Source organism: Xiphophorus hellerii, chromosome 24 (assembly GCF_003331165.1).
Source record: "Xiphophorus hellerii strain 12219 chromosome 24, Xiphophorus_hellerii-4.1, whole genome shotgun sequence".
Lineage (NCBI taxonomy): Eukaryota > Metazoa > Chordata > Actinopteri > Cyprinodontiformes > Poeciliidae > Xiphophorus > Xiphophorus hellerii.
This window is the reverse complement of record NC_045695.1, coordinates 3,318,673-3,339,420: the sequence shown is the minus strand read 5'-3', so window position 1 is coordinate 3,339,420 and position 20,748 is coordinate 3,318,673. Positions and strand designations below refer to the sequence as shown.

Here is a 20,748-nt window from a genome sequence, read left to right as displayed (position 1 = left end):
ACGAAGCCTCATTCCAAAATGCTTTTCTTTCCACACTGAAACAAGCATCCATGTTTCAGATGTTTAATCTTTTTTTCTCTCTCTTTTTTTTTTTTTTTCTGTTGTCTTTTTTGGTGGCATTTCCAAGGGACAAGTCGGAACATGCCCCCATCGTTGTGATTGTGTTTCAGCAAGTGGATTTTGGAACGGGCCAATTTTATTTTTTATTTTTCTCCCTTTTTTTGTCGTAACTAGCCGTTGCTCCAAGTCGGGTCGCTGAACAAATAACATCCACACTTTTCTACATCTACTCTGCTACAAATTAAAGTCAGTCGGGATTTCCACCGTGTGAGGCTACATAGAAAGCAGTTGTTGTTTTGCTCCGTTTATGTTAGCATATATCTTTGTATCCTACTCTCTACGACCTGAGATGTCGGTTCTTGTTTAGAAATCTCCGAAGACCCAATTCGTCTCCTGTCTGATAAATAAATACATTATTATTCACAATAATGAGTCAAGTTGTAATTCACAGTACTCAGCTGAGAAGTCGTACGTTACACTTGTTGCCTCGTCCGATTACATATCTCTGTCAGCCAGTAATACAAACAGTGCCTCTGTATTTACAAGTCCAGTACATTCCTGTCCCACTGTAACAGGCACCGTTAAGTAATTGTGACATCTACAAAAATACAGGAGGGTGGGTTCTGACCCGGAGAGGCTGTCAATGTGTAAACTACAGTCATCTAACCAGATTCAGTTTATCTCAGTGAAACTTTTGTTATATCTTCGTTAAAGTCTTTATTTTAGTTCATTTGTATGATTCTGGATTATTTAGTCTCTCTTAAAACGTAGAATTTGTGAATTTCATACAGCGTAACATAATTGCAGACATCAATGTAAAAAGGCAGACAATGAGACGGCTGGCGACACTCGAAACAGCTGCTGTTTTATCAGGATCATGACTGAAGCAGTGCTAGGCTAAATTCTTTCCCAAAGCAACTGCAGCGGTTTTCAAAAACAAATGTTCGATTTGGAAACAGTCCTACAAAAATATGGCAAGCCGACAAGAAAGATTTCAGTTTTGCACAATTTCCGAACACTCCGTCGCTTAATGACTTGAAAGGTAAGCTTTTGTTCTTTTTGTTTGTTCTTTAGAAAAACTAACAATGCAGCTGTCAGATTTCCAATCTTTGGTCTTGTAGGACTTTGATTTGCTGACATTGACTGGAGCCAGTTCTGTTTCCCTTAAAATTTATCAGTAACGGTCATTAGCTATTTAGGATTACAAGTTTGAGACAGCAGTTGCAGTAAAACATTACTTATAACATTTTGAAGCAGAAAATTCCAATGTAGTAGAGACATTTAAGCCTTTTTAGAATCTTATGTTATCAGTAAGTAAGGTTAGGGTCCTTTATATTTAGTCTCTTTATCATACTAATTTCAGATTGACTTAACATAGAACTGGTGTGGCCCATATAAACATATAGAATCCATTGCTATGCTAGAGATGTACAAATTTGCTACAAGGTTGATCGGTTGGGTTGAGTAACATCAAACCTAAACTGCGTGATAGTTGAAAGCTATCTACTTTCAATACTCCTGTGGTCTGTAGAATTATGTCTTAGAAGTAACAAACAGTGTAAGATATTTGAAAGGAGTACCTTTACCCTCTGTCGGGTATGGAACTGGCTAGCATTGGAAATGTTGGTAGATTTTTCATCTAGGCGTTAAGGTAAAGAATTACATTATACAGCAATTTCACAGATTGAGCTGTTTCAGTAATGCTAACCTTACTTTAAGTGTAGTTTGTTTTAACAATTAACAGTACACAGTTTCATTTGATTCTTTGCTGGCTATACAAATAGTTTAAAATTGTCTATTTTCTGCAACCCAGATTGCCCCGATGGTCTGCGGGATGCGTGGAACCTTGGATTGACCAGCCTCTCCGTGAGAAAAACCCTGCAAGTAGGTGCATTCAAAAGCAATACAAGCCGACCAAGACAGGAGGACCTCATCGAAGAGGAGGAGCTCGCAAAACGGAGAAAAGATGGGCGAGGGTGAGCAAAGGTTGGCGCTGAAGGGAGGTCGGGCGTGGGGAGGGGCAAGCAGACACAGGTTGAACATGCGTCGAACATCATAGCCCTGGCCTGTGTTTCCCATAGATACCCTGCAAACGGCTGATAAAAAAGTAGCAAACAGATCCCAGGATTTGGTCTGCAAGTATTTTAAGGATATACTGTTTGTACTTTTTCTTCTTTGCTCCTTGTATCTACGGCCTTCATAGTGCAATGATCACTATGAAGTGCAATGATCATGCTGTGACCATCATAACGCTCACAGCATTATGATGGTTCAGGGAAACTGCGGTCTAAAACATCAGGCACATTTTTGAACTTCTCACATCCCTTCAAGGTATGCTACGATTCATCTGGCAGCACCAAAGTTAACCTCTGTGGTCGATCTGGCGGTCTCCAAGAAAACCAGCGGCCTTTTTTTTTTTCATAATGGAAGGCATAATTTATATCAAGACAAACAACCGTAGGTAGAAAAACAGATATGTCTGTGGAAAGGCGTCATGGTATAATACGATGAAATCAAAAGAAATGTCTGTCTGTTTTCCCCCTTTTCCTCCTACAAGAACAGGAACAGAACCAGTGCTGAAGGTAGAAGAAAGCGGTGAAATGTGAGCTACAAACGCCTGCTCTGGAAAGCAGGAGTCTCACGTCAGAGGAGGCGGCAGTGGAAAGAGCTTTTTAACAAAAGACGGACATCAGAGAGAGCGCAGCTGGCATGCTAAAGGCATTTTTTTTTGTTTGTTTTAGAAGCAAAACGGTTGATTCCGTAGTGTTTTCTGATTCAGCTGATAGGAAGGGGAAAGAGGGTTGTTGACTTTGAAGCCAACGGGGCAGTCAGAAGCTCTCAGGCTCTTCCAGGAGACAGGGCTGGGTGGACAGAGGCACCAGGGACGGGGACAGGCTCCGGAGGCCCAACCCCGGGCGAAAGTTGAGGTCCGGGGCGGGAAGCAGGGGCTTGAGGATGCTGACGAGGCAGAAAGCAGAACCGCTGTTGGGGATGAAGTTGACCTTGTTGCGGTCGGGACACAGGAAGGGAGGGATCTCCTCCAGAGGTTTGGGCCTTAAAACAAAGTGACACATAGTTGGTCACATCAGTATTCCTTTGCTATGAGTTACGGATGTATCATAAAACTTGAAAACTACTCACATGGACTCTTCAGATACTCTGACCTTCTCACAACCCTCTGGTGGTTCTCTCTTGAACATGTAACTGTTGTTGGGTCTGGGAGAGGCGGCGTACTTGGGCAGTGGGGAGCACGGACTTAGCTCTGGTTAAAAGGAGCATTTATTGCCCATTCTTAAAGTGTAAACTCTAAAATTCAAAATGCACTGTAAGAAAATCTTGAGTAAAATCGAGTTCTGCTCACCTTTCTCATCGTAGGGGCTGCCTCCAGCCGTGTCGTTGAGGACGCTGAGGTAGGAGGGGGAGATGGAGTCCGGACGGCTGCTGCAGTTGCTGTGGTTGCCGCTAAGGCCACCCCCCGATGGAGTCTGCGTGTCGATGCTGCGGGTGCTGCTGCTGCGCTGAGGGGGAACCGGTGGCGGCGCGCGGTGGCCATCGGGGACATCCTGCGGCTGGGTGAATAAATCACAAAAACAGCATTGCAGCAAGGTAACCCGCTATCCTTCATGGAATGCATCAACATGTTCTAGGGGACTCACAACAATGGTCTCGTCCTTCTCCGGGGTGTCTCGGATGATGATGCGCTCGATTTCCTGGTTCAGGCCCTCCACGCTGTTGCGGAAGCGAGGAGCCGAGGATTTGGATATAGGGATGGGTATGAGGATGGTCTTGGGCATAGGGGACTGCACAAACACGAGGAAGTATGTTTAGAAAGCAGCACACCCATCGGAAACATTGTTACAGCAGACAAACTACAGAAAGCAACAAATAACAGTGTGATTACTGTATCATGCTTCTCATCAGCTAACAAGGATGGTGACGTCTTTTGGCCCAGGAGACATTTCCAGACTGAAAATACAACTCTTTAAAGGAAATTGCATCGTACGAGTTCCAACTAAATTTAACTTACTATTACTAAGTATTTTTAAGTTGAAATGTACTTCAAAGTGAGGAGCCTCAACTTAACTTAGGACTGTTGTTTCTTTTTTTTTTTTTTTTTTTTTTTTTTTTTTAACCCCTCCAGGGGGTCTTTTTGTGGGCTCTAGAGTCCCTTTTCATGAAGTAGGCTGACAGGAAAGGGGGAAGGAGAGGGGGGAAGACATGCGGTAAACGTCGCCGGGTCCGGGAATCGAACCCGCGACAGCCGCGTCGAGGACTTGAGGCCTCCAAATGTGGGCCGTGCTAACCCCTACGCCACCACGGCACGCCCAGGACTGTTGTTTCACAGAATGGTTTGAATTATAGGGTTTTTGTTAGTGGCTGTAAAATTTGGTCAATGAACACTAGGGGTCACAGTTGACACATTAAAATTACATTAAATTACAGTATTACTGATTTATTTTTTACTTATGAAGAAAAATCAGTAATACTGTTTTGCTCTGGTTGCAGGTATTAGTACAGAATCAGGGCATGATCACCTGTGACTGAATGATGGCATGGCTGCCGTTGAACGGGGATTTGCGGTCCTTGTCCCTCCGATGGCGGCTGCTGCGCTTGCTGCGCTGAAGCTGCTGACGCAATTTGGCAATCTGGAGAAGAAAATGTTAACATTAATGTTGCTGGAACGTACCCATAGATCTGGTAGCAGTGTACATGTGCAAGGCAAGACCAAGAGAAAGTGGGACGCAGACCTCCTTGAGTTGGTCGGTGCTCCCACAGGAGGCCGAGCGTTTGTGAGAGCCCCTCCTCCTCTCATCTGCCCAGGCCCTGGGGGTCTGAGACGAATGCATACACCATGTTTTTCATCATATAGCAACATACTTTATTATTATTTTTAACGTTTAGAATTCAAAAGAAAAAAAAAAAAGCATGTTGCTATTCGTCCTTTGCGGTGTATTGATGTGCTGTGGCAGAAAGATCTCTTTGATCAGGAGTCTCTGTTCGAAGTCTGTCACCGGTTGACAAGCAACGCAGCCCGATGATGCAACCACCTGCAACCTCCCTGAACCTTGTTGTGTTTATTGACACGCTGACAGTCACATTTTGCTTCGAAGCGGGAAAAAAAAGGCACAAACACAAACTTGAGCTGCTTCAGCTGACAGACACAATCTCTTCTGTGCCAAATCAAAATAATGTTTTGAATAGAAATGTGCCGATCTGATATTAATACCTGTATCAGTCCCAATGTTGAAAACAATTCTAGATCAGGTATTGGTGAAAATGATCTATAAGGGCAGATCTATTTTGTCTAATTCTATGCTTTATCTTCTCAACAATGTAATTTTTTTATTTATTTTACATTATATTTAGAATTTCTAATTGCACCTGTCACAGTTTATTTTTTACATGTTTGACCAAGGAAACTGAAACTTTTTCTCAGTTTCAGTTTCTGTATTATTTATTTTTCACTGGCTGTTATTCTCCTAATAGCATTGACTGAACAAACTACAGGTGTGTTGTTTTTTTACATGTTTGTAGCTTGTGAAGCTGTTGGTGTATTTTAGTGTTCTGTATTGGTGCAGTGTTATCTGCACCAGCGTACTTGTAATTCAGTATATTTATGTCTCTGTTTAAGAAAAGAAACGTTTTAAGTCAATTTGGCACCTTTTTTCTGTATCAGATCGGTATCGGCCGATACCAAACCTCAGATATCTGTATCGGTATCGGAAGTGAAAAAAGTGGAAAAGTGCATCCCTAGTTTTGAAAGCATTTAAATGAAGGAACTGTTAACAGGTTAGTTTTTTTTTTTGAAAATCGTCACAATTCTACATCAATTATGCACTACTTTGTGATTATCTATACATAAAACCCAGTAAAACACACTGAAGTTTGTGGTTGTGACGTCAAATATGCATTTATAACGTTTTGAAATAGCTCAGGAAGAAAAACAAAAAGAACTTTACATTGTAATGAGCACAAGCATGGAACAAACACTCACCTGCGTCGCTTTGTCCCTCATGTAGGGAACGTGTTGTTGCTGGCTGTCGTCCTGAGGCCAGGGACCTGTCAGGTGAGAGCCAGCGAGCGCGCCCTGCGAGGGCCACAGCTGGACGCGATGGTGGGAGACGGCGAGGAGAATGGAGGAAGGGGAACGGACGAGCTCAGAGGACGAGGAGGCCGACACTGGCAGAGAACCGCGGGGAGGCGCAGATGGTTAAGGCCACGGTCTGAGGGGGAAAAGGAGAAAGATGAGTAGGAAGGCCTGAGTATGCAAACAGTGTCCGCAAACGGTAAACAAATCAACAGCTGTTCTGATGGATAAGCCTGTGAACGTTCCACGTTGGTATGTCTAGGTTTAATCCAAACCATGCTGGGCAGAGGGGATGTACCCCCCCCAGGGTAATGGCATTAAAACAGCTTTAGACACAGGCGGGGTGGGGTAGGGGCATTGGAGGACATGCAGTTTTTGGCTAACTGACCCAGATGGGAGCTACTGTTGGTTGTTTTGTTGCATTGATACATTATTGACCTATATACAAAGGTTCAATATGCATACCTGACGATTTAGAAAGAAAAAACAATACTAATATTATGTTCTTCTACTGCTTTTCCCATTTTGAAGACTTTTAATCACAACATATGCAGCATTTATTCACATGTCCAAACAGCTTTGCTTGACTGTGCAGGTCCCAGAGCTAAATTTGGAAGGAGCCTTGACCAGCAACACATTACTGTTGCTAGGGAACCTGGCGAGGGGGTATGGGGGGGACTTGGTGATCTTTATTAACACACAGCAGCAGGAGTGTCTGCGTGTGTTTTGTAGCTGAATAGGGAGTTCAGGCATCAGCTCATCAACACTTCAGCCTTTTCTTGTTTCTCCAGTAGCACTGCTGCTGGTAGTTTAAGTCATCAGTAGAGAGTCTCATTCTGCTGCTGTAGCACTGCCCTTTGTGCCGATCCAGACATCAATTTTGACCTTGTTTAAAGAGAGAAAGGCTACAAAGTCTCCAACTAATAGAAAAGAAAAACTGATCCACAGAGTATAAAAGTGAAACAGCTGAAAATAACAAGACGTTTGTTCATATTATTCATGATATAAGCAAAGAGTAAAGTATCAGCAAAACATACAATAAGAATAATATAAATTCATAACTTAAATTGGAGGATTTTCAACCACGCACTCCAAAATCACAGAGCTTTTGTCAAATAGTGAATGCACCATACCAAGGTGCTATTAAGCAACACTCTTCATTGTGGAAAGCACTTACTGAGGGAAGGAAACGCAACGGTTTGCAATTTTTTTGTATCTGATATGTTCGAATTAAGTTAGAGGATGTCAGGGATATAAGAAATCCACACTTTCTAAGACATCCCTGTAGCTTATAAACCGTGAGAGAGAGCGAAGCCATGAGTCGATAACAGGAAGGCTAAACTTTTTTTATTTTTTACTTTTAGCCTCCTGTTATTGAACACGCTGGATTTGGTAAAGCCTTTTATAAATCTCAACATTACGATAAAGACCTACATTCTCTGGAGGACAATAATTAAAACTGTTTACAGTAAATAATGCTAGCTGTACTAAAGATAGCAACTCGGTAATCATTCTACTAAATACTAAATACAGTGTATTTAGTATTTACTATCGGTATCGGTATCGACCCTAGCAACAGTAATGTGTTGCTGGTCAAGGCTCCTACTAAATACAGTGTATTTAGTATTTAGTACTGGCCCCCTTGTGACTGCCGATAAGTTGGCTTTCATTTGCGTCACTTTTATATTTTATATTTCAACAGCGGTCGGAATAATCGTTGCTTTCAACTTTTAAATAAAACTAATCATATTCATTATGTGTTTACATATATATATTTTTGTTAATATAGTGAAACATATTTTTACCCAAGCTGTTTATGTCACTCATAAATCATTCATTTTATTCCAGCTCTTTCTGCTTCCACATGCTCCGTCTTGCATGTCATCTCGGATCTGTCATTTAAAAGCACGACAGAGCAAAGCCAAAAAAATAAATAAAATCACCCGAAGAACACGCCAATAACATGCCTGGACTATTAAGAAAATACATTTAACGCAACCGACATGATCCTAAATAAGTTAAAATGAATAAATTGTGCAAGATGTGGTTGCGGAGGCCGCTTTTGTTTACATGGAGAGAAGCATGCACCACATCCCCGCGCATCAATACTAAAACAGCATGCAATGCTTTGCAAATGTTGCCTCTCTTAGTCAATATTACAACAATGCAAGCTACATGCAGACAATAATAATAATAATAATAATTTTAAATAAATACATAAATAATACACTGACCTGCAGAAAATAAATGCAGCAGAGCATGGAGCAGCCCAGCCCCTGTTTGCCGCCTCCTGAAGATGCTAAAGAGGCGGAGGAAAAAGGCTGAGCAAGCTGCAGGCTTCTTCCACGCAGAAACAGGCAGACATGGAAAAGGTCAAAGCACGGGCTTCGTGGGTAAAATTGTAACAAGAAAGGTGTTTTGTACGGATGGGGTTGGTGTGACACTGGCTCCCAGTCGTCGTGGATGGTTTCCCCCCCCCCTCCTGGTAGGATTGATGCGACACCACGGCTCGCTCGCTCGACTACCGGCGGACCATCTGGTCGATGGAAAAAAATATAAATAAAAAATTGTAATTGCCGGAAGGAGAAGTGGCTGCGCACCGAGTTCGCGTAGTGCTGAAAACAAAAAACAAAAAAACCAAATAGGGAGGAAAAGAATAATACAGGAAGAGAAAAGACAGAGGAAATAGAAAGAAGAAGGCGGTGATGCTGGGCGAGCCTGGTTGACACGACGGGAGAAGGGACCAGTGTGAAGCTCACGTGAGTAAACAATTCAACTTCCGCTGATTTATTTCAAAATAAAAAGTGAAGCGCTATTCTAAACAGGAGCTCAGGACTCCGGTTGGTCCATAAAATTTGATAGCACGCCAAATTCACTTTCCAGGACTTACTGAGTACTTTCTTGGAACTTACATTTTTACATTTGGAAAAGTGATGGAACTTACTCATACTTTTCAAGATCTCACCTGTAAAGCACGACACACAAGTTACTTTCCTGGGGCTTGCAGTCTATTTACCCCAGATTAAATTGCTATTTTTATGGACCTTATAAGGTCATTTCAAAGAAGCCACCACACACTTACCTGGAACTTGAGAGTTACTTGTACCAAACTAATAATAATAATTTAATTTACCCAATGCTTCCAAAACCTTCTCAAGACTTGCAGGTTGCTTTCCTGAAACTTCCCAAATAGTTTCTCAGACTGTAAATATACTTTTAAAGCCTGCACGTGACTGGAAAGTAACCTTGTTGCTGGATAAGTATACATTTCATCTCCTCTGTTGTGTTACCTCATCATCAGTAGGGAAAAAGTATTGTTTCTTAATAAGAAATTAAACAATTAGTTTTCACTTCTTGAGAGAGTTTTGTAACCTTTTCCATTGTTTTAAGTTGCAGCTATCTTGATGGGAGGCTGTTCCTGAAAATCAGACAGGTGCTTTAATTTTAAATGATTTCAATATATATGCATAATTTCAAATAAGTTGATTTCATATTACTTCCCTGTGTATTAGATTTAAAAAGTCAAAAACTGTTGCAGCCGATTTTCTTAAAAAGGTTAGAATTTAATCCTTTTTTTCACAAAGGAAACAACTAACTGTTTCTGGCATATAAGAGTAGTAATTGCCTGCTTTTGTGAAGTCTGTGAAAACGTTTTGTATTAGGCTCCTACGATAGAATATGTTTGGTAGTCAATGTATCTAATAAGAATAGTTTTTATTGTATTTGAGACGGATTCCTAAAACTTTGATTGTTTGCACATTTCGAAACTAATAAGGATTCAATATCGGCTTTTATACTTTTAAAGCCAAGTCGGCGCATTTCCGACAGTTTTCCTACCGACTTGACGCAGCCAGAGAGCAGCAGTGACGTAGAGCTCCAGCACTGCGCCGCTCGCGCTGATGCTGCAGTTGCTAGGGGCGCGAGGAGCAGACGGCGAGGCGGTGAGAAAAACAACTTCTAGGTGGAAAATGTCTCCCTCTAGAGTCTGCCTTAGAGAAAGTACTTCAATAGAAACCGAGGAGTGTTAATGGAAAAATGTTAAAAATAAATGTAAACGCGTTTGCTCCATTTTCAAAGAGGAAGAAAACTGAAATGAAACGTAAGTGTTCCTTTACTCCACTGTGTTCTTCTAATGGTGTCTCGGTGTTGGTAAAATCAAACTCTGCTGCCAAATTGTGAGTTGAAATGGACTCTACAGCAGTGGTCCCCAACCACCGGGCCGCGGACCGGTACCGCGCAAGAAATAATGAACTACTTCCGGATCTTTTATTTTGAAAATCCCAAACCGGATTTTACCGGTTACGTCTTGCGCGTCAAAATTGAGCCTACTTGCAGCAGACTGAGTAACAAAACAACATGGAGTACTGCATGCGCAGCAAAATTGCGAAGGTTGGGGACGCTGCACAGTGCTTCCTAAAAGTATTTTAATAATTACAATGGTCGTCTGTTTTTGCTCTTCTGTCGCACTTGCATGTTTCAAAACATTAAAATGTCAAGGACCAAGCAGTAAGTCACAAGGACAAAGATATTAAAAACATTATCCATTTAATAATAATAATAATAATAATAATAATAAAATTCACCAAAAAGTACATATATAAAAGGGCTCTAACTAAAATGTCTAACAAGAATTACATACAAAAACTGACCTCTAGAACACAGAGGGGAAAATATGCTAAAGAGTTAGCTTCCAAAAAACGAGGAGGGGAAGGCAGAGAAGAGGAGACCAAGACAATAAATAAACCTAGGGAACTAATTCAAGCTAACAAATTATAACTACAACACAAATGTTAAAACAAAATAGCGCAACAGAAAATGTTTCCAATCATTAGAATTTCGAGAATTGCATTCTCATCTGCAATTAGCTCTTTAGACCCTCCACTGTGGATGGTCTACAGACCAGTGTTTAAACGTGAAAAAGTACTAAATGCTGCTAGCTGCTTTTTTAAAAAAAGTACTAGCTGCTTTTTTCTATACTAGTAGCATAAGGAATTATTTTTGTGAAGTAATGTCTTATTGTTGGAAACTAAATTTTCTGTAACCCCCCCCCCCCCAAAAAAACCCCAATATATATATATATACTGTATATACAGTAGTAGCTCTTCATTAAATTAATTTTATTCATTATATTCTATAAATTAAAGAGTGATGGTTTTTTTTAGTTTAAAACCTAATAAAAATTAAATAATTTGCCTCTAACTTAAAAATCTAAATTGATTCTTTTTGCAGATATTGTTAAAACAAACTATTTTGTTTTGAAATTTTGAGTACCATTCATGGACAGTTTAATTAGCTGTAGGGAAGGTAAAAATGATTCTTTGGGTAAATGTTGCTGACCCCTGCACTAGCCATGTCCAAGACTGAAAAATTCAGACCTAACGAGGTTCTGAGGTGCACTTTTGGCATAGACCCTTAAATAGATTCTGACGTATCCAAGCAGAGTTTGAGATGGAACGAGGTTCAGGATTTGACAACACAATGAGCAAAGAACTCAATCATAAATTCTGTACTCTGCTGTATTTAAGCGTATTATTGGAAAGTTAAGTGAAAGGAAAGTGTGGCAGAAATAGACGCAAACGTACACATATTGCATATACATAAAAACAGTAAACAGAAACTTTAATCCAGTATTCTACATACACTCATTAATAGTCTCAAATGGTTGGGTTAATTACCGGTTTCATATGTTATATATGCTTTGAATTATGTTAAGAGTGACTGTCAATGTAGCAGCTTTGAGCACTCCTCTTACCTTGCCTTGTTCATTTTTAAGACTTTATCTGCCCGTTTTCTGTTTGCAACACGGAAAAAGTCCATATCGTATAAAGCCATGCGTTATTTCATACATTTATTGAGATTTTCTTCCATAATGACTTGAAAGTGTTTACAGAAACTGTACCGAGCAGACGCATAGCAATGGGATCAGAGGTTGTGTGTCCATTGAATGCACAACAGAATTCCATAAAAAATAAAGCAAATATTAATGCAATACACGTAACTTCATTATTATTATTTTTTTATACAAATTACAGATTACAAAAACATAAATGAGATCTTGTCATATGCCCTGAAGCAGCGCTGACAATATAGAATAAGTATGACGACGTTTAAGCACGCCTGTACAGGCCGTGACGGCTCTACATATGATGCTTGCTGACAAAGATCTATAGCACGTGCACACACACACACACACACACACCCACCCGCACAGTGAATCAGTCATTCAACCAAGGGATGAGAACTAGAAGCAGAAATAATATCCAGCGTGCTTCTATGTCTTTCTTTTCTATTTTTTTTTTTAAGTATCTGGTTTCAAACGCAAAACAGCAGAATCTGGGCTTTGTAGTGTTTCAGTCAGTCCACAGTGAGGTCAGGTGATGTAACAGGTCGCTCCGCAGGGTTGATTCAGGTGATTGTAGTGTTAAGAACAGCAGTGTGACAGAACCCACGTCCTCCAGTCGGCTCGGGTTGATTGTTTTTGTCTGTGTCCCCCTCCTTTAAAGACGGCTCAGAGGCGAAAGAAAAAAAAAAAAAAAGAGAGGATTGTCATCCATTTTCTCCTCTTGAGCTCATGGGGACGGAGATCACTCGTGGATTGTTAAAGTAAAGCAAAACATAACGATTGTGACAATTCATAAGTGCAACGAAGATTAATGTATCAAAATATTAATGATAAAAAAAAAGGAAGCCATAAAAACGTCAAAAGCATCTAAAAACTACATCCTATTGCACAGTTAAAAAGAATAGTACAAAAACAGATACATGGTTAAAAGACAAATGGTATTGCATACAGAAATAATAATAATAACAATAAAAAAGTAGCTTGTTCCGTCTTTAAGACATCAAATCTTTTCATCTTTTTACAGAGCTTACATTAAACGTGCTTCGTACAGCAAAGTAAGAGTGTTGATTGTTTGTCATCGCCTATTTAAGTTTAGAGACCACTTTATCCGGCGGTCGCGACAGACGCGGGTTAGGAACACTGATTTTTAGTTGGTTGAAAGTGCACGTGGGGAGTAAAAATAAACCCATCTGATTAATTGCTATGCTTATGATGGGGCAGAGGGGGGAGGGAGAAAACCCAAAGAAAACAACGAAAGGAGATGGAGATGGAGAAGAACGATGAACGAGAATGCTGCATAGCTGGATTCCATTTAAAGCGATGCCGTCGGAAAGACATGAGGGAGCGAGACAGACCTAAGTAATGTACAAGATCAGGTTCGACTGATCGCGACACACTCCGCAGCATCTTTTCTGCTGATTCAGAGCAGAGCAGCGCGTTTCGTTTAAAAAAAATTTTTTTTTAATCCTTTGTGTTTATCTCAGTCCAGGTAGAACCTCTGAATTCACACTTGTGTGTCACTGGGCTCGCTGGCCAAGCCTCCGCCTTGCAGGTAGATGGCTGAAGTGGATTTGGGCCAGTTCTGGGTGTGGCCCTGCCCTCGGGTGGACCCATTGTTGTTGACCTCCGGACCCCGGGTGTCGGTGGAGATCACCCATGTGGTGGGTCGCCACTTTTTAAGAGAGTATGGCGTCTTCACGCGCTTCTTGATTTTTTCACCTGTCCCCAAGGTGCCGTCGGGTCTCACCAAGCCCTCCCCTGCAGGTAGAAGAGATGAACAATATTGATCAGTGTGCAGTCTCCCACATCATCCAGAGCCGAGCAGTTGACGCGTGGTTTTGGTATGATGAACATACCAAAACCACATGACTGTGTGTCGACTGTTTGACTTTTTGGTGCATCAAGCACAATGTAATGTGACATGCTGCTGTGCCGGGCTGTTAGTACCTAAAGAGGTAAGGTCCTGTGTGGTGAAGGACAAGTCCAAGGAGTTGGGTCTCTCTGGTCTGCGAGCTCTAGGCTGCCTGAGCAGAGCCTCTCCCCTCATGGTGACTGTAGCTTCCCTCGGGGGGTCTGCCAAAACCGAACCCGACCCAGAGCTCTCCCCCACGGTCTCTCTGCTCGTCCCCTCGGCGCTGCCCTCTTCCTCCCCTCCGTCACTCTCTCCACCACTATTGCCGTCCCCCTGGCCAAGCCCGGTGTTGCTGTTGTTGTTGTTAGTGTTGGGCCGGGCTGAGCGCATGGCTGCCACGCCCGAGGGCGCAGCTCTGGCGTCAGGCTGCTCTCGCTCTCGGCTCAGGAGCGGCTCGTGTTCATCGGGGCTGGCCGTGATCAGGCCCAGGCTGAGCCGGCTGTCGTCCGTCCTCAGAGGTACAGAGCCGTTCTGGACAACACCCGCCCCGCCGGACACTACGCCGGCGTGACCGTTAACGGCCCCAATGACGTGTGTGTCCCTTATAACAGGGATGTTGTTAGTGCCTGATCCCGACGGTGCCTCCACAATGCTAGGGCCCGTCACCACACCAATGTTCATCTTTGTTCCCTCTACCTGCCGCAGGTTGGACTTCCCCGAACGTCCGAACTTAAACCTGAGCGAGGAGGATGAGGACTCCTTCTTGGCTGGCTTGTTTCTCAGGGGCAGACTGGACGGCCTCTTTGGCAGATTCTGCTGCTTAGGCAGGGGAAAGATAGCTGTGGGCATTGCTGCAGCCGGGTCCGATGTTCCCGAGGCCTCACTGGCCATCTTGATAAGGGGGTAGAGTAAGCTGGAACTTCCAGGGCTCAGTGGGTCAGGTGAGCAGAACTGTTTCTGCGAGTGCTCCATTAGATTCTCATCAGAGCTCTCCTTTAGGTTCTTGTCCACCTCTTTAGGATCCAGCTTTGTCGTTTCCAAATCCTCCTGGGTCAGGTGTAGGCAAACGGGGACTGTGCTGGCCCCTGTGGGCCCTTCAGATTCAGAGATGATGGTGGTGGTAGTAGTAGAGGTGGATGGACTGCCTCTTAGCCCCATGCTGGTGCTGCTGCCTTCTGGGCTGGGCAAGCGGGCGTTGGCTTGCTGCTGGCGTTCCTGGTTAATGGAATTCCTGTTTCTCTCTCCAGTTCCCACTCCCACCCTGCCTGTTAAGGAACCGGTGGTGTCCACCTGTTGGTTCTTAGCTACACCCTCTTGCTCTTCGATGTAGGTGGAGGGGTGGTCTGTGTAAGGACCCGACTTGGGGGTCATGCGGTTTCTGTTGAAAAACAAAGACGGAACAGTTGAAGAACGACTGGAAGCACCTGCCCCACAGTAACGGAGATGGCTCAGAGTTTAACAAACCTTTCATTGTGCAGCGTGGTGGACATGGGATTGAGGGTTGGACTGACAGACTTGGAGCGGTCCCATATGAGGAGCAGCTCTGCGAGGCGTTCCTCGGCGCACTGTGCTGTGAGACGGGCCTCTGCATCCTGGTCCCAGCAGTCCTCCATTGTCTCTTTCAGAGAGCGAACCGCCTGAAACACACACATTTAGGTTAGCGGGTCAGACCATTAACAACAAAATTCATTGGCGATTATGGTTATAGGGTGAGAAAATGTAGAACGGTTACAAAAGATGCATTAACAAATATATCCCAGCTCTTCTAGCCAAAAACATACGCACCAAGCTGTTCTCCTTCCAAGCCTCGGGGAACTTGGGCCGTTGCTTCTCCCTGGATACCAGGACCTGCATGTCCTCAAACGTGGGGTGGTTTCCTGCCTCTGCCTGAAAGGCCATCTGGTACTCTGGCACCGACTCTCCTAGAGGCAGGCAAGGACATGGAAGGGGAAAAAAAAAACACAAATGAAGCTTGTATTCTTTAGAGTAACCTCTTTTCTACAATGTTGTTTCTAAATATTAATCTGTCTGGTTGTGTCTCACCAGGGAAGAGGTCGGTACATCGCATGAAGATCTCCCAGTAAATCAGGCCCAGAGCGTACATATCCACCTGCTTCAGCGCCGATTCACAGTCCCTCAGATTCACAGCACCTTCCAGCACTTCTGGAGCCATGTAGCGGATTGTCCCCACCTGGCAGCGGAGGAACAAGTTAGTGACAAACTTTATTAACTGATCAAAGTTATGGTGCTTTGCTGCTCTGGAGTGCACAGGTGTGTGTTTACGCAGTGCCGCGGTGGACAGACATGCAACGGCTGCTGTACATGAATCTGGGAAGGGTTATCAGGACATTTCCAAAAAAATTGTAAAATTTTCCTTTACAAAAATGGAACTAAAATATCAGATGATTGAGTACAAGCAAACCTAAATGCTCAATGTATACAGAATTGGAAGGAAGTGACTGTTTTAGGTTATTTGGCTCCTTAACAAACCTGAATGCCTTGTCCCAGCTCTGACTAATGGAGACTGAGCAGCAACAGAAGTTGAAAAGTAAACAGGAAATGGAACTGCTTGAAACAACGGTGGCACACCCAGGAGGAGGATATGTCAAATATGCCCTTCAGACTGCGCAAAATCTTCGACACAACTGGAGTTTTACAGTTTTAAATTAAGCATAAAAAAAACAATTCATTGAACATCAAAACCCACTGATTATTAACATTTTTTTTTTCTTTTTTAAAGAACCTCGGTTTCCCAGAATGCTCTGATACTACTAAAGGTTTTGGAATGCTCAAAGATAACATATTTATCTGCCAGAGCAGCCTAGTCAAAGTACAGATCTAAATCTGATTGTCAGGGTTGTTTTGCAAGGAACTTATGCACCCATTTCCTCTTCTGCAATAATATAATTGTCTAAAAATTGCACTCTAAGGTTTTATTGGCTATAGGCCATAACGATCTAAATTAACAGCAAGAAAAGCTTGAAATATATCACACTGTGTAATCAATCTATATAGGCCTGTCACGGTAGCAAATTTTGCTAGCCAATTAATTGTCTCAAAAATTATTGCGATAAACGATAATATTGTTTGAAGACCTTTTTACACTGATTTAATGGAAATGACGTAATAATGCATGCGATTTCCTGCCAAAGATAGATACACTTTATTTTCAAAAGAACATTAAACACTGGAGCTGATAAACAAAATAAACAAAACAACCAAAAACAAAATTAAAATGGATTCTCAGTCTCCATTAACAAAAAACTCACTTGAAAAAAAAAACTAAACAACATAAAGCCAAAGTGGAAATAAATACTGCATTCAACCAAAAGAGTGCAGATTATGAAGTCTGTATATTATGTTGCCCTTCAGTAATAATTAGATTTAAATAGAGAAAATGGGCACATCGACTACCTGATGCAATAATTCACACTACATGATTTTTTGCTCCGATTTTTCCCCTTACAACAATCTTAAAACGTTGATCTTTCTAAGATTGTGTGGTGTGTTACGGTAGATCGTCGTTGCCGCTCTGATCTAAATCAGGGGTTTTCCCCGACTGGGAGCTTAACGCAGCCTGTTCAATGTGACAGGTAGCCAATCAGAAAGCGCGGATTCTCCTCTGTGTTTTCTGAGGGGAAATTACAGAGAGGAATCCCAAACAGCTGACACGGGGCAACCCGAAGTCCAGCGGACATTGGAGATGATATGTGGAAACAACATTAATTTTTATTCAACATGCAAAGAATATAGAAATGACAAGGGGAGGAGTTGGAGTGAAATTGCTACCGCAGTTGATAAACCCGGTAACTTTTCAGCTGTTCTTCGTTAACGTGACGTAAATAGGTTCTAATGATTTTCATTCAGTCAGGACTTTACGCTGACACTAGCCACATGCATTGCAGGTAGATTGTAGTAATGCATTGATTAATGCCTGGTTTTAAAATTAGTTAACTGGACTTGTAGCCATTATTTTGTGCCCATTGTTGGACACCACACGGCAGGAACGAACCCGATCGAACCGTTATACCTAGGATTTCTGTCGGCTAATGTGTGGTCTGTCAGGTTTTGAAAATGGGCCGACAATTGGCCGACAGCTCTAAGATCGTGTCGTGTGCGCTGGGCTTTACATTAAGGAAATGAGGAAGGAGGGTCAGTGGAGAGCACCGGAGTTGAGCCTTTTTTCATTCGGTGTCATCAACAGAAAGAGAAAAAGGCCGGAAGAGACGATAATGCCGATAATTAAAATGACGTCGATAGTTTTAATTTATCGTACGATTAATTGATTTACCGCTTATCGCGACAGGCCTAAATCTATACAAGTTAAACTTTTTCAATTAAATTCACTTTTCAATTATGCTGAAAATAATTGAAAAGTGAACTAGGGTTTCGTAGCAGAACTTTCTAAAACTCTTCCCATATTTTTCCAAATGATCTCACTATAATAAGACGGTTGACACTTGGCCACTCTCTCTTTCTACTTGCTGACAGTTGTTAGACCAAAATGGCAGCTCAGACATGACTCACGCTGCATCGTCTACACAAGAAAAACAACCGAGATACATTTTCAAACAGAAACACCTCGAAGCGCAACTCCTGCCGTGACAAACGCAAAGAGCATCTCTTCCCTCTCCCAAACGCTCACCTCGCTTATAGCGGCGTTCTCCTCCTCTCCGTGGCGCGCCGGCCTGTTCCCCGTCAGCTTCATGGACAGGCCAAAATCGATGATGACACACGTGCCGTCGGCCTTGACCAGGACATTCCTGCTGTTCAGGTCCCTGTGGGAAACGGCTGGCTTGTACAAATCTGCGGCGAGAAGAGAGAAGGGAATTGTTTTTTTTTTTCCCATTTAAAAACTTATTTGTTTTATTACTTCTTGGAGTAACCTTGACTGTCAACATTTACTGCTGATTTTTCCTGCCCAGCAGAGGGCGCAGTGAAGCAGCCACAGCAGCTATGTGTTTCCTGGTGGGGGAGGATGACAAATGTTCCAAAGCCTGAGAGATTCAGCTGTTAGCAGCTCCTCTCTCCCTTATCTGCCCATCACTTCAGCTTCCTCCCTTCTCTCCCCGTGTTCGCCCAACACTCAGCCTCTTTTTATTAGTTAGCCATCTGCACAAACAGGCTATCAGTGCACTTTCATCCCTTGTCAACTTCTGAGCCCGTTTGATGTGTATCTGTGCCGATGAAGAGACAAGAGCTCTATGCAGCTGCTGAGATTGAGATTTTGCGACATGCTGAAGAGGGAAAGAAAAAAGAAATTGACTCGTTCGGTCGTCCAATCGGCCTCCTGGGAGATACTTCTTCACACGCTCTAGGTTGTATCTATACTGTGTCCCTTTCCTCATGCATTTTGCTCACGGCAAGCTTGAGGCTAGTCTATAAATACCTCTCGACTGGGCGTGCTCACAGTGCGTTTGTCAAAATACAGGAATTTTACAGGATAAACAGAGCCATGTGGAGCCGCGGTATGCAGCATATACAGCCGTGGTCAAAGAGAGGATGACCTCTGTCGGGCTCAGCACCGTGAAAGTAGAAGTTATTCCTTCTTTGCAACTTTAAAAATCATAAACTTCGAGGTTTTTCACTGGGATTTTAACAAACAAACACAAAGTAAAGCAAACAGAGCCTGTTGGAGGTTGCAAAAGACCTGAGACCCAGGCAGAGGTAGGGCTAAATGAGGTTAGGAAATTATGCAATTTACTTTTGAATATACAAATAAATAAAAATTTTACTCATTTGTCTTATTTCATCTGTGACACGATGTTAAAGGTCTATGTGGCGACCATCTACTGTGCTGAGATTTGATCCAATAAGCTGAACATGTAACTGCTTTGCAATAATCACAACACTACAAATAGAGACAATATTGTGCCGCCCCGGGCAGAGGGTCACCTTCCAGTGAGACAACGACTCAAACATTCAGATAGAGCCACAATTTAATAGTTTCTAATCAAAGAAAACTCGTGTGTTAGGATGGTCCAGTCAAAAGTCTAAATCTAATTTAAAATTGATGTTTACTCGCACTCTCAATCCAATCGGAGCTGCAGCTGTTTTGCAAAGAATGAGTAAACGTTTCAGTCAAGATATGCAAAGCTTGCAGAGAGGTGGTTCTACAAAATATAACTTATGAGAACTGAATACAAAATTTGTGCCACACTTTAGACTTTTTTAAAAATATATTTTAATTCAAAAATAGTTGGTAAAATGTTGTGTTTCTGCAGTGTAAAACCTCCAGGGTGTTATTACTTTTGGAACGCCCTATAGTAAATAGATAATCTGCTCCTTGTCATGTTCTTAAACTGAAATTTTACTGATCATTCAGGATTTTTTTCCAACCAAATCTTAGCCAAAATTCAGAAGCAATGAAAAATAAAAAGCAAAACAAATATAATTCTCACTCCTGCTGGAGTTAGGAGGCCTAAATAGAAAACAGTCACTGCTAAACAGAAGCATTGACGGATTGATCAAGACTTCACTGATCGTGCGCCTTTCTTATTGGCATTGACTGAGCAAAGCTAGACAACCTGATTTAACCTCCCTGGGTTCTATGAGTCTATAGTACTTTGAGATGTAATTGTTGCTGCTCATCAATCTCGAAAAGGTTATAAGGACACTTTAAAGTTCATCTTCATTTTCTAGAGAAAACCTGGTCCAAAAGCCCCATCGCTGCCTTCAACCTTGAATACTAAGATTTTATTTAATTTTTTTTTGCATTATTAGTGACTGAAAAGCTAGATGAACAGAAGGCATGTTGCAAAACAAGAGTGATTCAACATTCCTCAGAGATTTAAGTGACTAATAAGATCAAATACAAGGTGCTTACCTCAAGGTATTGCTTCTAAAAGCTGCAGAGTCATGACATAGCTTCTGCATTTTTGGTTCCGTGTTCAACGTTATATTTTT

The 20,748-nt window shown here is 42.2% G+C and overlaps 2 protein-coding genes across 2 annotated transcripts in view; both read right to left on the bottom strand.

The window, feature by feature from the left end:
- Nucleotides 1-69: 69 nt before the first annotated feature.
- On the bottom strand, nucleotides 70-6,268 carry fam117ba (family with sequence similarity 117 member Ba; the record flags this gene model as incomplete). Its single annotated transcript, XM_032557130.1, has 7 exons — nucleotides 70-3,114; nucleotides 3,202-3,322; nucleotides 3,422-3,629; nucleotides 3,717-3,860; nucleotides 4,596-4,706; nucleotides 4,809-4,892; nucleotides 6,056-6,268. Coding segments are annotated over 7 exons (1,107 nt in total), but the record flags the coding sequence as incomplete, so codon positions are not given.
- A 5,711-nt stretch (nucleotides 6,269-11,979) lies between these two features.
- Nucleotides 11,980-20,748, bottom strand: part of LOC116716136 (bone morphogenetic protein receptor type-2) — a 33,918-nt gene continuing 25,149 nt past the window's right edge. Inside the window, exons 8-13 of the mRNA XM_032557000.1 lie at nucleotides 18,488-18,648; nucleotides 15,886-16,033; nucleotides 15,628-15,764; nucleotides 15,307-15,479; nucleotides 13,938-15,220; nucleotides 11,980-13,748 (exon numbers count right to left, since the gene is read on the bottom strand). Of these exons, the coding sequence (XP_032412891.1) occupies nucleotides 13,495-13,748; nucleotides 13,938-15,220; nucleotides 15,307-15,479; nucleotides 15,628-15,764; nucleotides 15,886-16,033; nucleotides 18,488-18,648 (2,156 nt within the window). The 3' untranslated portion in view covers nucleotides 11,980-13,494. The remainder of the gene's footprint in view (nucleotides 13,749-13,937; nucleotides 15,221-15,306; nucleotides 15,480-15,627; nucleotides 15,765-15,885; nucleotides 16,034-18,487; nucleotides 18,649-20,748) is intronic.